Source organism: Ambystoma mexicanum, chromosome 10 (assembly GCF_040938575.1).
Source record: "Ambystoma mexicanum isolate Mex_15411 chromosome 10, UKY_AmexF1_1, whole genome shotgun sequence".
In the NCBI taxonomy this organism is placed as follows: domain Eukaryota; kingdom Metazoa; phylum Chordata; class Amphibia; order Caudata; family Ambystomatidae; genus Ambystoma; species Ambystoma mexicanum.
Window position 1 is genome coordinate 430503026 of NC_090932.1, and position 19911 is coordinate 430522936.

At 47.5% G+C, this 19911-nt stretch overlaps 1 protein-coding gene across 5 annotated transcripts in view; it reads right to left on the minus strand.

Moving 5' to 3' along the window:
• The window catches only part of PIK3CB (phosphatidylinositol-4,5-bisphosphate 3-kinase catalytic subunit beta), a 2502085-nt gene that overhangs the window by 1968229 nt on the left and 513945 nt on the right, over nucleotides 1-19911 (minus strand). The window contains exon 1 of one of the 5 annotated variants that reach the window (XM_069617987.1): nucleotides 1123-1356. The exons of the other annotated variants lie outside the window; for them this stretch is intronic. Within the exon in view, the coding sequence (XP_069474088.1) occupies nucleotides 1123-1344 (222 nt within the window). The 5' untranslated portion in view covers nucleotides 1345-1356. Of the gene's footprint in view, nucleotides 1-1122; nucleotides 1357-19911 lie in introns of those variants that run through there. 5 annotated transcript variants of the gene reach the window in all.

The window sequence follows — 19911 nt, forward strand, 5'->3', positions numbered from 1 at the left end:
GCATGCACTAAACACACACATACTGTAATTTCTTAACAGATACAACTGCAGTCCTGCCCTTGCAACGGGCATGCTCCTAGTCCAACAGGTTAAAGGGCATGGTACTTACTGTAATTCTTGTCAAATCACCTAAGTCTTTGTGTGAGCATTGGCTCCACGAGTAAAATCATTTGTATGTGTAACGGTACTCTAACTTTACTACTTGGAGATTTCAATGGCGCCGAGATGAACTTTCCCTTTTCGAACACCCGCCACCAACAGCAGCAGCTTTATTGAAATTGTTCTGCTAAAGTCCCTGCTCTCCTCACCCCCAATCTTTCACACTAGACAGTGCAGAGACTTAGATTCCGGGCCATCAGGACTGCCAATGGTACTTTGTTCTTTGCTATTGCAATGCCTGCCCTGGGCAGTGTGAATCAACACCCTCAAGGTGATCCTCTGCATGGCATAGTAGTACCTCAGACCAATGCAAAGTATTTGCATGATAACACCTCTGATGACGTGTCAATGGACCTTGCAGTGCTACACATTGTGAAAGAGCTTGCCAAGTGAACCTTTACTGCTAGTTCAGTTATGAAGGGAGTATTTGCCAAGACCCAGTTCCATTTAATAGCACTCATCACTAAATGAAGGCAAACATGTTCTACAAGAGGAAATGTGCCCGGTCATGCAAAAAGATGTAAGAAGCTTGAGTTATTAACAGAAAAGTTTTTGCGTGTGAGGGTCCTACCATGTAACCAAAGTGGCCAGAGTATGGAGAATGTGATTCCCAACACCATGAGAATTGGAGTGACCATCTGCCTGGGTGAGTTACGGTAATCCAATCTACTGATTAGTGAATCTTGCTGATCTTCACAATGAGATTGATGTTCAGGAAGTGCAGGAATCAGCTCCATGTGAAGGGCTTAGTGTGCCCGCAATAAAGCTGGCCACCTGCAAGCCTGCCCCCACTTTCTGTGCTGCTGGATTTAGAAGATTTTCTCTTAATTTTGCAGCCAGAAAGAATAATATGTGCCTATTAAGGGGAACAGTGCAAAAGGAGAATGGAGTGCAGGCTGCACAGGTCCAGTCGAAACAGGTTGCACCATCTTGTACAGATTTACAATATACTAGCTGTGGTACCTGGCGTTGCCTGTGTCCTAATTGAATGGTGTCTCGTGTCCTGGAGGATGTTGCTCTTGTCAGCAAGTCTTGCTTCAGTTTGCTCTGGTGTCTCATGTGCTCTAGAGAAAGTTGTCTTGTCCTGTGGTCGGCAAGTCGTGCTGCTGTTTGTTGTGTTTCAGAAGCTCTTGATATTGATTTTCGCTTCGCATCAGATAGAGCGTTTCGTTTTTTGTGCGGCATGTTTTAGTCACTCAATGGCTTCAGCATATTTGAGAAAATGTCCAAGCAAGATTGATTGTGCTCTCTTCTCGTGAATTATCTAAAGTAAACAGAAACCTTGCCATTACACCATAGTGGTGTGATAAAACAAAATGAATTTGATTTTTAATTCCCATTAAAAATGCTTTAAAAACTTTCGAACTGCACACAGTAGTGATACATTTCAAAGGCATAACCAACACATTGAACGCTTTGCTTCAGACATTTTCAAAATGTTGCCTCCTTCTAGTACCTACTGTAGTGAATCAGGGTGAGCATCAGTAAATGAAGGTGTCTACGGAGTGAATTCTTTGCATCCAAACAGACTACAATCTTGCCCCAGACAAATGAGGAATCCATGCAAAATTTGGTAGCAGTGGGTTCAACAGTGTGGATTTGTATAGCCGGACAAACACACACACATTCAGCTTTATATACGATTGTTAAGGAACCACCCCGCATGAAGAGACTACGACATGTACTCCAGCATTATATGGCTTGAGCCACAGCACTTTTAAGATCTGCAACAGGAGTACAGAGCCACACCAAAAGAGTCAACTGCTTACATCCAGCAGTGGCGCTCTGCCTCAGCTCCCTGAAAAAGGGGTCACAGCTGATTGAAAAGTTGCTCCACCAGATGAAGCAGTATGTCCCTTGTATTTAGTCTGGCATTTATTATTTGTATTGATTAGGCAAGTGTAATTTTACAAGAAACACTTCACAAAAGTAGCATAGATTAAAATACATAAAAAGTGCACAAAATGGCATTTCACAATGATAGGGGTACAAGGTTATTTAAGGCACGAAGTCTGATGAAAGAAAAACCCTAGAAATAGAAATGGGTTGACACAAGTTAACCAATGGGTTGCTGAGCACCATTGTAGTAATGTACAATATTTTCAGAGAAATACAGAAATCTCTGAACCAGGGGTATTAGAGGCAGGGGTATACTGGATAACAACTGATGGGGTATCGATGTATACAAACTCCCAACATCTAATGCAAAGGGTGTATAAGAAGTTGGGATTGTGTCTAAACTCGCCAAGTGATTCAGAAAATCAGTAGTATCGCATAAATATGTATCCGTAGATTGTACACATGGTTGTAACAATTTGTCAATATAGATAGCAAGAGAATCAAAGACACTCTCTGTGCCTGCAACTATTGGTCTGAAAGGGGGCACGGTTGGAGGTTTATGAATTTTAGATAGGGCATACAAGATTGGTGTTATGGGAAATGGGATTGGTAAGAAACTTTTGTTTTGGAGGATATCCATCCATTACTCTCAGCACTTTCAAGTGTTGTTTTAATCAATTCTCTAATCTCCATGATAGGATGCCTGCTAACTCCATATAGACATTCTCATCTGCAAGTAGGTTGAGGCATAGTAGAATACATGATCCATAAGCATAATAGCGCCTCTCTTATCAGCCGGCTTGATAATCAAACTCTAATCCTTAGATAGATTCTCAATCAATGTGAGTTGATTACTCTTGATGTTCATTGGCAATTTCTTTTAGTAATTGACTTTCTGCATCTGCTTAATCACTTGGCTCTCAAACATGTTCAAAGCCATGTTGTTAAAGGTGGCATTAAATTGACTCTTAGGACTACTTTCCAAATAATCAAATGACAGATTAATTTTCAATTGGTGGTTGTGGTTCAAAAAACATCTGAAGATGCATTTTCCAAAATAATTTGTTGAAATCGATTTTTTAAGTGAATAATGTGGTGTTAAATGTATGCACGAAGGATAAGCCCATGTTGAGCAGTTTAAGTGGTTGGCCATTCAAATGTTTTTGGAATATATTAATTACAAAGTTATCTGTGTCATATATTTTTGTTTTGACTGTAGTCGGCGAAAGGCTTTTTCAGGAGGGGGTGCACAAGAGGGCTTGAGGGAAGAGGGGAAAGACTCAGTAGCAAGAGAGTGATTGCAGAAAACAGCAAGTGCTGGGGCAAGACAGCCGATATTGTCCTTAATAGTTCTGGAAGAACAGCGGGAGACCGATTTGAAGTAGACCTTCATAGAGCGAACAACTCTAGTGACCTCATTGGATGTGACAGGAGGAGGAAAGAAAGGCAGAGGGAGGATGGGAGGCCATAGATGGGAAGGGGATGGAGGGAAGGGGGGGCTGGATGAAAAGGAAGAGTGCTCAGGGTATTCTGGGTTTTTGCAGTGAAGTGTGTCACCAATGCATTTCAGAGGGCCTGAGAGGGAAGAGGCTAGGTGGACAATGCCGCAGGGTTGGCTAGTTCCTTGCAGATTTTCAAGAGTTCAGTCGTGATGTTGGATGCACCAGAGACGCGAGTCTGGATGTGGGCCCTTTTCTTGGAATGAATGGAGAGTCAGTATTGCCTTTGGAGAAGCCGACAGGCCAGTTTGTCGGAGGTTGACACTGAGGTCTGCCACTTCCGTTCCACAGCTCTGCACTTGCCTTTCAGGGCTGCAAGTTCAGAATCGTACCAGGTGTTACGCTTGGTGGCATGTTTCAGGCAAATCCTCATGATTGTGTCGAGAATGTTAATGACAACAAGATGGGGGTTGCTGAGAGTCGAGTCAGAGGTAGAGTCTGAAGTGGAGGGTGAGAAGGGGCTGAAGGTGGATGCGAAGGCAGCAGCTCATACTCGTTTCACCAGAGAGATGTCCATGAATTAGGTTGGCAGAGCTGTGGGAGGTGCGGTTAGATGGCAGAGAGGACTCAGCTGAGAGGAGAGGATGGAGTGAACTGATCAGGAGAGTGGGGTGGTGAGTGGGTCAGATATCAAAAGTGGATCAAGGCATTGAGAGTGCATCCAGCAGAGTGGGTAGGACAAGAGGGGAGAAGCGAGGTGCAAAGGTCATAAGAGAGCGGACGTCGTGATTGAACAGTCAAGGTGGTTGTTGAAGTCACCCTAGAGGAGTTTAGAGGTAGATGTGAGGAGAGAGGAGGAGAAATCAGCCCATTCCGAGAGGAACAGGGTGATAGAACCAGGTGGCCTGTAGATACTGGCAATGGTCAGAGAGGAAGTGGGAGAGCTGACAAGCGCGCAAACCAAGGCTTCAAAGGAGGAGTATGGCTGGGTGGGATGTGGGAAGAAGGGACCCACTCAGGGAAGATCAGGGCAACCCCACCGCCAGCACAGTTAGGGCAAGGCTTGAAAATGATCTTGTATTCATCAGGGAGAAGGGAGTCAAAAGTAGTGACTGAACTGGCATTGAACCACGCCTCAGTAAGAGCGACGATATCGAGGTCAAGGTCTTCAAGGAGGAGGCAGATGTCCGCAGAGTGTTTGATAGTAGAGCGAACATTAAGGTCACAGTCTTTATAGGTTTTCCGATGAGGTGTACAGGGGCATGGTACACCAGTCTGAGGACGGGGGACAGAGATAGAGGAAGAAGGAGTAGCAGCTGTAGGAAGGAAGTTGATGAGGTACCGCAAGTGCCGGTCGAAGAGGAGGAAGTTGGGTTGAGGACCCTGAGCCGTGATAGTGCCATTGCGATGGGCATTACTGATACACCTGGATGATGAGGCCTGCCAAAAGTATTTCCCATCTAGTGCCATCATTAATGGGTGAAGATGTAAGAGGAGAGAGAGTAGAGATAAGATGAGGAGTCCAGAGATCTGGAGAGGAGACAGAAAAGAGAATGAAAGTGACAATCTGTCTGGAAGTGGTCAGGTCCAGACTTCGTGAAAGAGGGAGGATTGGAGATAGTAAAGCAGTGTGAATAGATAGGGGAGATGGTGAGTGCCATAGGGGTGGCGGAGAGATAATGATGGGAGATTGAGGAGAGACTGCACAGCACAAACACCAACTCACCAGGCAGCCTAGTGGCCAAAAAAGCAAGAACACAGATGCAATCTAAACAATTCAGTACCAGAAATAGGGGTGTAGAATTGTTAAAAACACACCAGGATTCAAATTTAGCAAAAAGCACAGAAACACATTAAGGAGTAGGGATATAGTAAGGCAGAATGGCATAGGCACACCTATGTTCAATAGTTGTGTGAGTTAGTAAAAAGGCATAACAATGTCCAGGACATGACACACAGGTATTCTTGGTGGGAGAACAAAGCTCCAGAAGCACAAGTCTGTGGGGTAGCTGGTTGCATGCTGGGTAACTGTTCCATGAGGTTGAGAGGTGGAAGAGCGTGAAGTGCTCCGTAGGAGAAGATGGGGGGGCCCCTTCGAGCCCTCAATGCCTGGTCAAACTTAGGCAGGAACCTTAGTTGTGGGCCTTAGAAAGGCCCGGCTTCCGCCTGTCGGCTCCACCGATTGGCCAGAAGGATGGATAACAGCCCATCAGGCGGCAGGCTCGGTGCACCAGGAGGTGCAGAATTGTAGGTAGAAAGGTGGACATCTTTAAGAGGCCACGAGGAGGCCAACAGCAGCAGGGCCCAATTTGGCAAAACGAAATAGTGAGCACAAAATGCCACAAGGATGTGCAGTGGTGCTTCCTAGCCAAGTGGCTAGGTATACGTGAGAAAACAAGTATTTTGATCCGTTTCTACCGCAATGGCACATTTAGTGGCAATAATAGGGAAAATGCATGGGGTGCCTGGATGTAGAATGAGAGCAGCTGCTGGCGTCAGGCAGGCAAAGGAGACCTTTAGACCAAGACTATTATGGTATCAGAGAAAGTTATTTCAATAATGAAGATTTAAAATACATTTACAATCAACCAAATCCCCTGTGTAAGTGTACTGTGTAGGTGTACTGAACATATAGACTACATGTAAGCCATTTATCTGTAGACAATGGCCATCTTATATCTGATGATTATATTTTGAACCCACATACATACTGTGTTCTCAAAATACGTGGGTGCAGCCATACTCCTTGTGGGATGTGTAGTAATTGTACCTTCACTAAAAGAACAAAAGAAGTAGATTTAGGACTTGAAAGACCCTGGGCACAAAGGCAATTTACCAACTGTAATTCACGCATGGTGGTTTATGCTATTTGATGCCCTTGTGACAAACTGTATATAGGAAAGACAGAGGAAAGGTAAAAGTTGCATTAAAAATTGGGTCCTTATCGTACCTCTAGTGGGTGATTTAAACGCTATGGGCCATTCCTGTGACACCTTATGATGAGACTGTCCTGTTACAAGTTTCACCATTTGGAATGTTACCCAAGGATAAAAGACTGCAGGAGAAAGAAAAACATCTCTTTTTTTATGCAATACTGTAGTGTGCGGTCTTAATGAAATGGTGGATTGACATAATTTATATTAGCTGATCACACTTTAACACCTTCATAAATTGGCAAATGGTAATCCATTACTGAATCAGAGAGGTTATAACGTTGTCAAATTGAAGGACAAACACGGTATGGGACAACCATACCAACATTCACTCTCAATAACGGTTGAGTGGACTGTAGGCTGCATAACAGTTATACCTCCTTAAGATGGCCGACAAGTTATGAGCCAAGAACCATATAGTACGAAGTAAAAGACAAACTTCCCGTTGTGTAGGTCGCGCATCCAGTTTCCTCCAACTACTTCTTTTGAATAGCCTCTGTATGCTCTCGATGAGAGTTCAGAGATTTGAATCTTTGGAACATAGGATCCTACACGATACGGCTTTGTCTAAACAAGGTAAATGACTGGGTTGTTTGACCAAGGATTGAGCTTGTGTGTATTTTGGAATATTGGACCACAGAATGTATTCCAGCGTTGTATTACAATCGTTCTTTTTTTAGTTGACAGCCGTGATCAGGTTTTGATGACGAAAAGCACGCTGATACCAGATGACAACTAACAAGTGGAGAAGGGTACACGAGACGTGGATGTGATTTGCACAAACAGTATCACCTTATCCCTGGTCGTTGTTGACCAACAATACTAGCGTAGCCGACAACCGATACAGTTATGCGCTCTTGGCCGACATACAAATAGGGTTAATGACAGAGTTGATCGGCATGGCCGTGCATGTGACTTACTGCTCCCTTAGAGGTTGGAGCTAACAGCCTTCAGAATTAGCCTTCGGTGTTGTACTCAATAGATGGTTTAACATTTTAGAAAGATGGAAGGGGTACAACCTGCAGAGATTGTTTGTAACCAACCCTTATTATTCAAAGTAATTTGAGGGATGAATTTTCTCACAATCTCCTCAATGTTTTCTATATTCATGATTACAGATCTCTGCTCATTTGTAAGGCCCCTTGACCCGCCACTTTGCTATACTAGTGAAAACGTTAGCAGTAAGTCCTCTTTAAGTTATACATTTTCTTAGAGGGACATTCAATAATTAAAAACAGCACTAATTATGGCTACTGTTTAGTACTGAGTTCACGATAGAAACAAATAAGTAATTGCCAGAACTTTCAAAGTTGGACATTCAGAATTGATTTAATTATTGTTGAGCACTATCTTAATGTTTATACACTTGTTTCCCCTGAAGGAGTTCTTTGAGTTATTTCTGAACATTAAAAGAACAAAACATGTTGAGTTTTGACCACTGTTGTGGTTAGCAGTGTGTACGAATGAGATATTATTGTCCATTAGGACCTGGGTACAGGTATTCGTTAAGTTTAATGCTGTATGCTAGCTGAGTACATCTTCAATTGAATGAGTATTGACTAGCAGTTAATAGCATGATGGTGAGCAAAATAGAAAACCTGCTCTCTTTATGAAATTTTCATTGGAAATATTGCATTTTGTATTGGATACTGTATTGCACATATCACTTTGATCACTTTTTTATTAATGTAATTAGTATGTTTTTGTATGTGATTTTAAAATGTGGATTGAATAAAATGTTATATTGGACTGTAAGGTTTAATTGAGTGCCGTGAGAAGGTGGGTATCTATAGATGACTGATTCCCACTAGGATTGAAAGTTGTATCATTGGTACGACGACTGAAATCCTTCGGCCCTAAATTGAGTTGTTCGGTGTCATATGTTCCTAGGAAACAGTACAGTCTTGTTGAGATCCTTTTTGGTCCGTTTTAGGGTATGATTCCAAACAACCTTACCTACCCTTAGTCTCTTGAGTTGATTTTGCAGCTTTCTCTAAACATGCATGTGCAACTTTCACTAATCATGGCTGGTACCTTGTATCTGGGTGCGAGTAAGTGAGAGAGCGACTGAATACAGCCAGGCATGCAGCTTTAATTTACTTTGTGCACTGTTTTCAATCTATTGGCATGTGCCTGCAATCTATGTATTTATTTATTATTATTTATAAATTTATATTGCGCCGAAATCCTGCGGGCATCTGGCACACACATGTAGACGCAGACTAACACTAATAACAGTACAGGTTCCAACCCAAGGATGGATTCTCATGGAGAGCTTTACCTTAAGAGGTTAGTTTTCAATGCCTTTCTGAACGTGCAGTAATTCCTCGAGCCTGAGCTGTGCTGGTAGACTGTTCCACCTCTGGGCTGCTTTCACCGGGAAAGCACGACCCAGCCCACTGGACTTTTTAAATTTGGGTAGTTAATCAGACCATGGACCTCTGATCTCTGATACCTTCCTGGTACATAAGAGGAGATCTTTTCCTTCTGATACGCCGGTGCCTTTCTGGATGCGCATCTGTGTACCAACGTTAAGGTTTTGAACTGAATTTTGTCTTCCACTGTCAATCAATGCAGATCTTTCCTGTCTTCAGTTATGTGATCTCTTCTGGATTTTTTCTTTATGATTCTCACAGCGCTGTTTTGCAAAATTAGGCACCTGGCTATGCAGCCCTTGCTTGCGCCAATCGTAACTGCGATGCCATTGTCGAGCCTAGATGGAATTGTGGCTCTGGCTATGGTAGCACTGTTATCCTCACTCAAGAATGGCCTAACAATCTTAAGCAGTCAAAGTTCATACTGTCAATTTTTTGAGAGGCAAGTGACCTGAGCCTCTGCACCCATTGAGGCTTCCAGGTATAAGCCCAGCGCCTTCACCTTCTAAACCACGGTAATCAGGGAGCCTTTGATGTTAATGGTCTTCTACTCTTCACTGAGATTTGCATGGGCTTGCAGAGAACCTAAAATCAACAGCTCCGTTTTGTTCCCGTTAAGGCACATCCAGCCTTTCTCCATCCAAGCTTCAATTATGTTATGACGAGATGTTACTTTGGTACAATCTCCGACATAACACCCACTAAATTCTATCACCAGCTGGGTGTCATGTGCATAGTTTGTGAAATAAGCTCTGATCTTATTGAGCACTATGTATAGACACCTCAACTAAAGATTGAGTAACAGCGGTGATAGACTTGCACCATGGGGACGGCGCACAGCATGGGCGTTTCATTCGAGAAGGCCTCACCCCAGTGGATTTTGGATTTTCTCTGATAAGAATAAGACGACGCATCTGGCTGATTCACGGCAACAGCTGCCTACATTTTCCAGGGCCCATTGAAGCTGTTGATGGTCGAGGATGTCAAAGTCGCACTTAGATCTAACGGTACCAGTAGGACAGTTTTACTTCTGCCTATGATACAACATCTGAGTCTGTAGATCCAGCAATGCTGTCTCAGTGCTGTGTGCTACCCTGAAGACAAATTGTTGTCTGTGTAAGATATCATTGGCTTCCACATATTATTACAATTATTGGCCAAAGGTTACTGGGATCTTTCTGATAGAGGATGCTTTTTTTTTTTTTTTTACCAATGGTGTGATGGTTACGATCTTAATAGTTTCAGGTACATTCCCGTCTCTAAAAGACACATTCGCAATTCTAGTACACAGGGGTGCAAACAACATCTTATTATCAAGGATCTTTTTGAATGGTATGAGGTTTTCTGCACACAATGTTGGTCTCATAGATGTTAGAACTCCTTTCATTGCCTCCACCGTGATGTGGTTGAACTTAAAATGTTCCTGGTAGTTTCGTGGAAGGATGGGCCTGATCTGGTCCATTTGATTTTGGGTATTGGCCTGGGATGTTCTTATAGCATCTCTTGATTTTTCTATTTTTCTGGCAAAGGCTTCATACACCTTTATACAGTCCTACTGTGAGGATTGGGGAGTGGAGTGGGCGTGGGGCAGGTGTTTAGCTTTATCTACCGATTTAAGAATGTCAAACAACTTTCTTGTGGAGTTGGCCGCTGCTGAGATTTGGTTGTTGTAGAAGTCTTTATTTATACAATGCTTTTTTTATAGCTTCTGTCTATGTCCTTCCATTTGTCTTGGTTACATTTTGTGGGATTTTTTAACCAACTGCTTTCCATTTTCCTTTTTCCTCTCTTTAGCTGCCTTAACTCGGTGTTAAACCATTTTTGGTGGCCACTGTTGGCTAGAACTGCTCTCTGTCTGATGGGTGCTAGCAGATCAATTAGCTTCTGCATTTGTGAGTTTACTATATGTTGGCATGTATCTTCATCAGTAGTATCCAAAAGGATTTCCTTTATGCACTGTGGACTGGGGTAATATTCTTGAAATGTCTACTCAGACTGGTTTTGTTCGTTATTTCTCTTGGACTGTGATTCAGGCATTGTTCAAGTGAAATTGATTTTAGAGTGGTCAGACCATATGCACGGTGTGGTCGGACCCATTTTAGTCTCGAGATTGCGAGTAACCACCCAGTCTAACTGATTGGCTTGTGGTGTGGTAGACACCGAGTTAATCACCTTAAATACGATGGTGTTCAGTCCTTTTTCCAAGAGAATAGCTTCCTGTCCTTGGGATTACCTCGCCACCTATTACAATCTCCTAGTAATGTAGCAGTACTAGGACCTTTTAAGATGTTAAGCTGTTGAATGATTTCAAATCCATTCAGATTCATTGAAATCCAATATCAACGATGGTGGTCTATAGACCACTATTACATTGATACAACTGTTGCTTGACAGTGTATGTTTTAAATGCAGAACTTCACAGCCCTGGCATACTGTGGTGGAGGGCAACATATCAATGGAGTTTGGCTATAACTGCAACGCCCCCCCCCCACTTGTCCTTGGTCCCTGTTTTTATAGAAAATAGCATAGTCTTCCGGCACTGCTTTTTCTATTGTGGGTCCACTTGGCTCTTGCAGCCAAGTTTCAGATAAGCATAACATGTCAATTTTGTCATCAATAATAAGATCATGGATGCTTTGGGGGCATGTTTATTCATTGAACAGGTGTTTAATAAGCAGATTTTTAACTCCTTTTTGTGTTTGTTATCTTGTTTGTGCTCTCTAACGGTGATGATGGGTTTTCTAACTCTCTTGGTTTTCCATTTTGCACCAGTATCCGCGCAAGAAGCGTAGACTGGGTTCTGTTCTCCAGTATGGTTGTCTGAAATTGAAACAGCCTGCGTCTGGTTCCCTTTTTTTCGCCGTAACTTTACATACTGTTGGACTGTCGCAAATTGCTGTTGTTTTTGAAGGTCCAGCAGTAATGGTATTCTAGCACAACATCCTTACCTCCAAGTAAGCAGTGGCCTGGGCCCAGTGGTAGCAGCCTGTGGTCTCGTATGGCGATGTCGATGAGGACCGGCGAAGAACGGCTGGGCTCTGAAGCGCCGGCGCTGAAGCGCCTGACGTTTTCTGTATGCCTGCACAGTCAATGTATCAGTGTAAAGTGTTTAGCCTGCATGTGTTTTCAGACTGAACATATATGTTACTCTCAAGGAACATATACAAGGTTAAAAAGAAATCCCTTCCACATTACATATGAATCTGCATTCAAAGACAAAGGATGGCAGGGGCTTGCATTGCACACCATTATTATTAAATATGATTATCCCCCTCAGCATGCATTTTGTTGCACAAACACCTACGATATGACTATGGTCTCACCCAGCTGCATTAATGCACAATATCCCTCAGACAACAGTATGTTACGTATCACACACTATGGTCTAGGACACCGGAAGATGCCACTAAATATATTTCAAATAGTAATTCATTTTACAAAGGAAACATTATAGTGGCACCAAAACGTACTTTGTTTTAAAATGTAATTTTCCAATACAAAGTACATAGGGCTTTAAAAAAGTATTTCACTTTGTGCACCATGTAACTAGGACGACGCAGGGCATGTAGAGCCATCGTATCTGTTCCCGAATTGCATTCCCTACAGTTCACTTCCCTTAATCCTTCAAGAGTGACCCTGGCTGATCTACAAGGACAGTTTGGGATAGCTTGAATGTCGCTTTGTTTTTTTGAGAGCCATCCGGGGACAAAGTCAGTCTGTAATCACTCTTTTAGGAAACCCTCTATTCAGGGGCTTATCTGGAACCCGAAATCAAAACATACTTGTCCTCCTCCTTATGGACTGGTCTATCATCGGCCTGGAGTCAATCCTCTGTTCATCCCCCCGATATTCCAGAATCATCTCCCCATGTCGTGTGTGCATGCAATTATAAATCTTTCCGACTACACCTCTGCCTTGTGACAAAGGTGTGGTTTTCACAATCTACTGAAGAAAAGCCATTTTCATTTTTCAGTCCTAGCTCTAAATGTGAACAAGAGATAAATAAAACTTATATTTTCAGATTCTGTAGATTGATGTTACTCGCCTTGGATCCTCTTCTCAGGTAGCCAGGGTAAGGCCATCGCTTTTGGATCCTGACCCTAGAGGTGGAGAAGTGAAGGAGGATTACCTAGGTGGAGGGTCCTTGGGTGAGACGCAGTACTCCACTTTTCCATTTTATGAAGAACCCTCCATTCCAGTGGCAGTTATGGGATATTGTTACCCACGTCCACCTGACCAAGAAAATGAGAAGAGGTATCACCAGTCCAGAAGCATCAGAAAGAGGGTGCAGAGAAAAAGGGTTAAAGGTAAGGTGGGGACTTTCCAAGATGGCCGCCGGCACCGAGTAGACGTGCCAAGGCCTGCTCCTGGGCTCTTTAGCCTTCGGCTTGACATAAATAACAACCCCCCCCCCCCAGGGAGTGCGCCAACGGAGGGGGTGACAGAGAGGAAAAAGGCACCAAGCCGGACCCAGCCGGGCAGTCTAGCCCAGTGTTCTGCACCGGAGTGAAGAGGACCACCATTACATGCAGGCGATCGGCTAGAGAACGGAGCACCACGGGTACATTGCATTGGGGGTGCGAAGCTGCAAGAGTGTGGATCCAATCGTTTGGGGTGGTGCAACAGAGGAGATGGCCGAGGTAGAAGAGGCGCCAAGCGGGACTCAGAGGGGCCAGCTGGCCAAGAGCCCATCAGCGGAGGGGGAGAGCTCCTCGGCAGTATAGGCGACCAAGTGCAGGGAGGCTCTTCAAGGACCAGACACACCTGCATTGAAGGCAAGCAGTGGGTCGGATTGAGCCAGGGGAGAGAGAGAGAAGACTACGGGGACACTGCTGGGCAACCGTCAGAGCTTCCCGGAGCAGCGCTGACAGACGGAGGAGGTGCCCCCCGGGCAAGCCGATGCGGTGCCCCAAGCCTCTGGGGTTACTGAGGCGAGAAGCCCGCAATTGAAGGCTGTGCTGCGGGTCCGGAGCGGAGAAGCTGGACTGGTGTGTCCCGTCCGGGGGGAGGGAGGCGGGACACGAGTTGCAGGAGACAGGCGTGCGCCCGGACCGCCACAGCGCACACCGGAGGAGGGAACTGTAACCTGCCACAGGACGACCCCGCTCCGGTTGGAGGCAGTGGGGTCTTGCAGGAAGCTCCCCAAAGAAGCTGAGGACTCCCAAAGATCAGGCACACGGCTGCGTGGAGGAGTGGTGGCGCCAGGGCAGCAGCTGTGGGCACAGGGAGAGCAAAGAGTGCCCCCGGTGGACCACCGCAGCGTCTCAGGCCCCCAGCAGGAGAGGTGAGGAGTCGGCAACTGGGGGCAGTACGTTGGGCCTGGTGGGCAGCGAGGTGAGGGGCTGCAGCAAAGTGTGGAGGAGCTACAACTAAGTCCCGGGAGAGAGGGGGCTCAGAGCACACAGTGAAGGCGACAGGAGAGCAGGCCCGACTTTGCAGCGGGCACCAGCAGAGGAGTAAGTGGGACCACGCAGGACACCCCCCCTGGCCTGGAGTGGCTGGGGACACCAGTAGAAGCCCACACATATTTGGATGCAGGGTGCTCCTGCTGGTGGAGTGCGGGGCTTCATCAGGGGACTGACCCAATAGGTTGCTTGACCCCCATTGGCACACCTAGCCCAAAAGTCGATATAATGCCAGGTGGGGAGAGTACGGATATGCGGTAATTGGCGCTACGACACAGGAACCAGACGCAGGAACCGCGTGCAAGGCCAGCATCGAAACAGGCCACCATCAGTAGGGCTAGCAGAACCAGGGACTGGTGCTCCTGAACAGCAAGCAGTGAGCTCTACCCTGAAGAAACCCCAGGGTTGGGCTGAGCACCTGGTAGGTTGGTGACATAAGGAGCGCCCAACGGACAGGAGCAGGCAACCAGCCAAGGAGGACACCCCGAGGAGACCCCCCACACAGTTGGCAACTCACAGAGGGCACCCTGTGGAGACACCAAGCAAGGGATGTGGGGGGGCAACAAGGCAGTCAGAGCCCACCGACCCGGGGAGCAGGCACCCTGAAACTCAACAGCACCCATTGTTACTTCTAACAGGTGCAAACCCTCGGGCTAAAGGTCTTCCGGACCCCCGAGGGGAACAGGTTCGAGGACGCTGTCATGATTCCTGCCCCTCATGTCCCCAGCCCTCCAAGATGTCAGGCTGGAGCCAGGCCACAATCACCTACATGGCCCTCAAGGGCCTCTCCATCCCTCCAAAGACCCACTTGGAGTCAGACTTGGCGCTTGTGGCACCAGACTCACTCACTCACTCCCATAGGATAACATTGGGGATTGGACTTGTAGTGCATTGATGGGGACAAGATGGATGCCCCCACATATTTCAGTTCCCAGAACTGCATGTGCGGTCTAGTCTTTTGGGTGTGGTTCAGCCCAGAGGCACCTGGGATACCCAGAGACTATTTAAGCCACACCCAGGCTGAGAAACATGCTTTGCGTTTTCTGCACCTGCAGCGCGACACTCACCGTCTTCGGATCGGTCTCCAGTAGGCCTGCATCTTTCTTCTGCGCTCAGCTCCTGCAAGAACAAGAACACCGTTAGGAACAGCCTTAACTTGCGGCGCTTCTACCCATCAGTCATCGCTCCTTCTGTTCTGTGGGCCTCTTCGGCGGTGTCATTCCTATCCCGGCACGCTGCTTCCTAAGGAAAAGGGAAAAGAACAGAAAAAAGGCATTAGTAAGCATTCTGCAAATTTTCGCTTATTTTTAAATACTGTACGAGCTTGAAACGCTTACCTGAATCCCAGCCGCTCTGGGGGAACTCTGTCTCTGGAACTTCTCATCCAACTGCAAGAGGGAAAAGACATTCCAGGTTAACGTAGAAACATGTAGCGGCGCTGCATACCGCGCGTACCCACCGCATTTGTTCTTCAAAACTGGCATCCATGCTGAAAACGTCACTGCACTTAAGACACAGAAAAAGAATGCAGTTCAATGCAACCAAGAAAGGGGTGCATCGCGCTCTCACTCACCTTCAGCGCTACTCATCTCAGCAGCACGCCGCCATCCCCGGACGCCAGCCATCATCTAAGGAAGGAAAGGAACGAAGTTAGAGAACTGTTCAAAAGACTCATTATACTTACCTGTGGGACTCTTGCCAGTGAAGCAACTAGGCAGCAACGAGTCCGCATCAATCAGTGCGCCCCTGCGCTGAAGGCAGGACGGAGAGCACACTATTCAAGAAAACAAGGCGAGCTGTGGATCAAAGGGAAGGGTTGGAGCCCGGGGGACAAGGGGTTCAAGCACACAGAGACAATAGGGAGTTAAACTCTACCAATCCTGTGTTTCAGGCCCAGTCTCCAGTCGAATAGCCTCCAGGGAAGGGTTCAAGGTCGTAAGAGCTCAGAACAGGCTGAGTGACGTCCCTGTGGATACCAGGTGAACGTTACAACACAATGGGGAAGAAGCGGCCCACACAGAGCCTTCACTGCAGGACGCCAGAGGACTACCCCTCACAAAGAGAGGTCCAACGGGACCAGGGAAGGACTGACGTCACTCCGGGCCACGAGGTCACACCCCTGGCCCTGGATAGGCGGTGTGGGAGGGCACAGTAGTGCTGAGAATAGCGACGAACATGGATGACCGCCTGGGGCAAAACGGCAAAGGCAGGGCAGCATGCAGAAGACCCCCAGGGAACCCTCGATACACTCTGGCCTGCCATGGAGGCCAAGGAGCCAAATAAAGGCAGCAATGGGCACCAAAAGGAGTGGAGGGACCACCCTGCGGAGGACGACTTGACACAGATGATCAGACGGGATTTCCGAGGAGAAATGTTGATCCTGAGAGACACCTTAGCTAAAATATTCCAAGACCAATTCCAGCTAATGCAAACTGATCTCAACATGGCCCTAGGAGAGATGAGACAAGGGGCAATATGGCAAACAGTGAGGCCATTGACCGGTTGGACATTGATAGCAGGAACATGGAAGCGCAAATAGAGGACCTTGAGTGTCAGACCGGGATCTGAAGGGGGAAACCCAATGCATCTTTGCAGACCTCTTGGGCGAAGGGGCCCCTGAGTCAATAGAGCTGGACAGAATTCAAAGAGTGGGCCTATCATCTAGGGGCCCCAACGCTAGGCCTTGCCACATCTTGGCCGTGTTTGCAGAAGGAGGCGGTGCTGCGGGCGGCCAGGCAGCGGGAACCGGTCAAACGATTTGCCTATTTCAGGACCTTGCAAACGGCACGCTAATAAAAAGTAGGAACATGGGCCCTGTTCTGAAGGAGCTGACCAAGAAAGGGATAAAATATAAGTGGACTTTCCTCTTTGGTCTCCTGTTCGAGTGGGAGGGGGCTCAAAGGCGAACAACCACGCTCCAGGAAGCAGCAAACATAATACATTGGACCTTTTGGGGGCGAAAGGGAAGGTCAAGGCAGCGAAGCCCCAACCACCGCGGGGCAAAGGGCAAGGTCCAAACCTTGGGAGTGGTCGACATTAGGAGAAAGAAGCAGGAGAAGAGCCACCCTGAGAGGCACCCCTGAGGGAGGAGGGGATCGGGGGAAGAAGTAGAAGACAGGAGCGGCACCGGATGACTCAGGTGAACATGGCCCAATAAGTGATTTTGATGGGGGGTGGTGGGCACATGGGCAATACATAGGGCCGGGGAGGGGGGGGGGGTAGAAAACATGTTGGAACGAACAAGGGCAAGCGCATCCGAAGCAGGGGGAACGAGGGGGAGAGGTGGGTGTGAGGAGGGGGGGGCAGCCACACTCCAAGTTGGGGTAAGGAGGTATGGGGGGGGACCAGAGTGCCAGGGCAGGAAGGGTAGGAGGACCCAAACAGGGGGTGGCGATCATTGTACCACAACAGGAGCTGGGGCAGGGGAAAGGGGCGCGACAGCAAGAGGTGGGTGGGAGGCCGTACCCTGAAGGGAGACCCGAGAATGGGCTCTGGGGGCAGGATGCAGCGGGCAGCTTGAAACCTAATCTGGGTTCAGGTGGGTAACGCATATGGTTCACAACGGCGCAGGCCCTGGATGTCCTGGTCTTGCAAGAGATCCACCTGATCTGCTGAGGAGGGATCAGGGGCACTTACGCCTGAGAGGCTTTTCGGAGATACGCTTTGCAGCGGCCCCCACGAAAACGGGGGGAGTGGCCCTTGCTTTCAGAATAAGCATGGACTTTAGAACGCAGGACACCCTTAGAGATACAAATGGCAGGTACATCATGGTGAGGGGGGGGAATATATGGGCACACCCTATACCATAGCCTCAGTTTAGGCACCTAACACGGGCCAGGACCACTTTCTGCGCGAGACCCTGGGAGCCTTGGAGAGCTTTGCAAGGGGACAGGTTATAATGATGGGGGACTTCAATTTGGATTGGGACAAGCGTTTGGATCGGACTTCACACCAGAGTGGAGTGGGAGGCGCCGTGGCCTCCTCCAACTCAGAGAACGTGTGGAGGGGGAGGGTCTGAGGGATGCGTGGAGAGCTCTACTGGGCACAGAGGAGGGTTACACGTTCCTCTCAGGGGTCCATGGGACCCAATAAAGAGTTGATTATAGCTGGGTCTCAGCGAGCCTGGTGGGTAGGGTGGTGCTGGTCGAGGTAGGGCCTCTGGACATAGCCGATCACAAAATAGTGCAGATGAAGAAGGGACTAGGGGGGAGCAGAACAGGGGTATGGAAATAGAAGTTCCCAGAGGAACTAATGAGGGACCAGGTTATCCTGGAGGACATGGGGGATAAAATTAGGGCCTTCTTCAACCAGAACGACGACACAGATACGAGTCTAAGCACGAGGTGGGACGCCTTTAAGGCAACACTAACAGGAGAACTCATAGCCCTGAAAGCTGAAAGAATTCAACAAATGAGGCTGCTGGAGACTCAATTGGAAAGGAAGGTGGAGGCTGTGCGACTGAGAATAAGACAGGTTCCCACTAGGAAAGCCTTCAGGGAATAGACTAGCAGAGGGCCAACTGGGGATCCTTAGAACAAAAAAGGCGGAAAGTGCAATGCTCATGGTCAGGCAGAAATACTATGCAAAAGCCAATGAGGCGGACCACTCCTGGCACACCTCCTGAGGGGAGTTGGGGAGCAAAATGTGATCACGGCCATCAAGGATGAGGGAGGGAATAGGCTTACCCATAAAAGAGCAATTAGCTAGATACTATCAGACACTATACTCTTCGCAGGACCTACTGTCCTAGTCACAAAGTGACTTCCTCGACAGTTTGTCCCTTTCCTGCTTGCCTGGGGCGACCAGAGAGGAATTGGGACGGGAAATTACGGAAGATGAGGTAAGGGCGTCTTTACCCCGCAATAAGGCCCCGAGCCCAGATGGTTACCCCGCATCATTCTACAAGACATACTCCCTGATACTGACCCCCTCGCCTTACTCAGCTGTTCAATAAATTTAAAGTTACCGGCTCCACCTCACCGACAGTGGAGGAAGCCAAGATCACAGTCATCCATAAGGCCGTGAAGGACCCGGAAGACTGCACTTCCTACAGCGGCAGTTATTAATACGGATGCAAAGTTATATACTAAAATACTGATGAAGCGGCTCGAGGGGCACCTCCCTTCACTGATCCACCAGGACCAGACAGGGTTCGTGATGGGGAGGCAGACGGCAGACAATATCAGGCAGGTGGCCAACCTAGTTGAGAAAATGCAGAAGACGGCCACTCTGGCGGTTCTCTTAGCCTTGGATGCGGAAAAGGCAGTTGCCCGGGTGGAGTGGTTGTTTTTGTTCAAAGTCATGGAGAGGTTGGGCCTAGGCGCAGACTGTATCAGAATGGTCCGGGCTTACTATAAAAAAACCTCCTCGCGTATCCTGGTCAATGGGGCAACATCAAACCCAATTAATCTAGGGCGGGGAACCAAGCAGGAGTGCCTGATTTCCCCTCGGCTACATGCAATATAACTGGAGCCTTTTCTCCAGGCGATACGGGGCACTGAGGGTATTCAGGATATTCCATTTGGGGGAGACAGCATAAGGTAGCGGCATTTGCTGACATGCTCCTCACCCTCACCAATTGGGGGGAGTCGATCAGGGCGAGTATGGAGCTCCTTACTAATTTCGGGGAGGTTTCGGATCTGCGACTCAACCTGCAGAAATCGGAGCTCCTGAACTTCTCGCTAGGAGACAGGGAGGTCACGGAACTTAAGGCGGATTCGCCTTTTAAGTGGAGCCCTGGAGGGATAAGGTACCTGGGGGA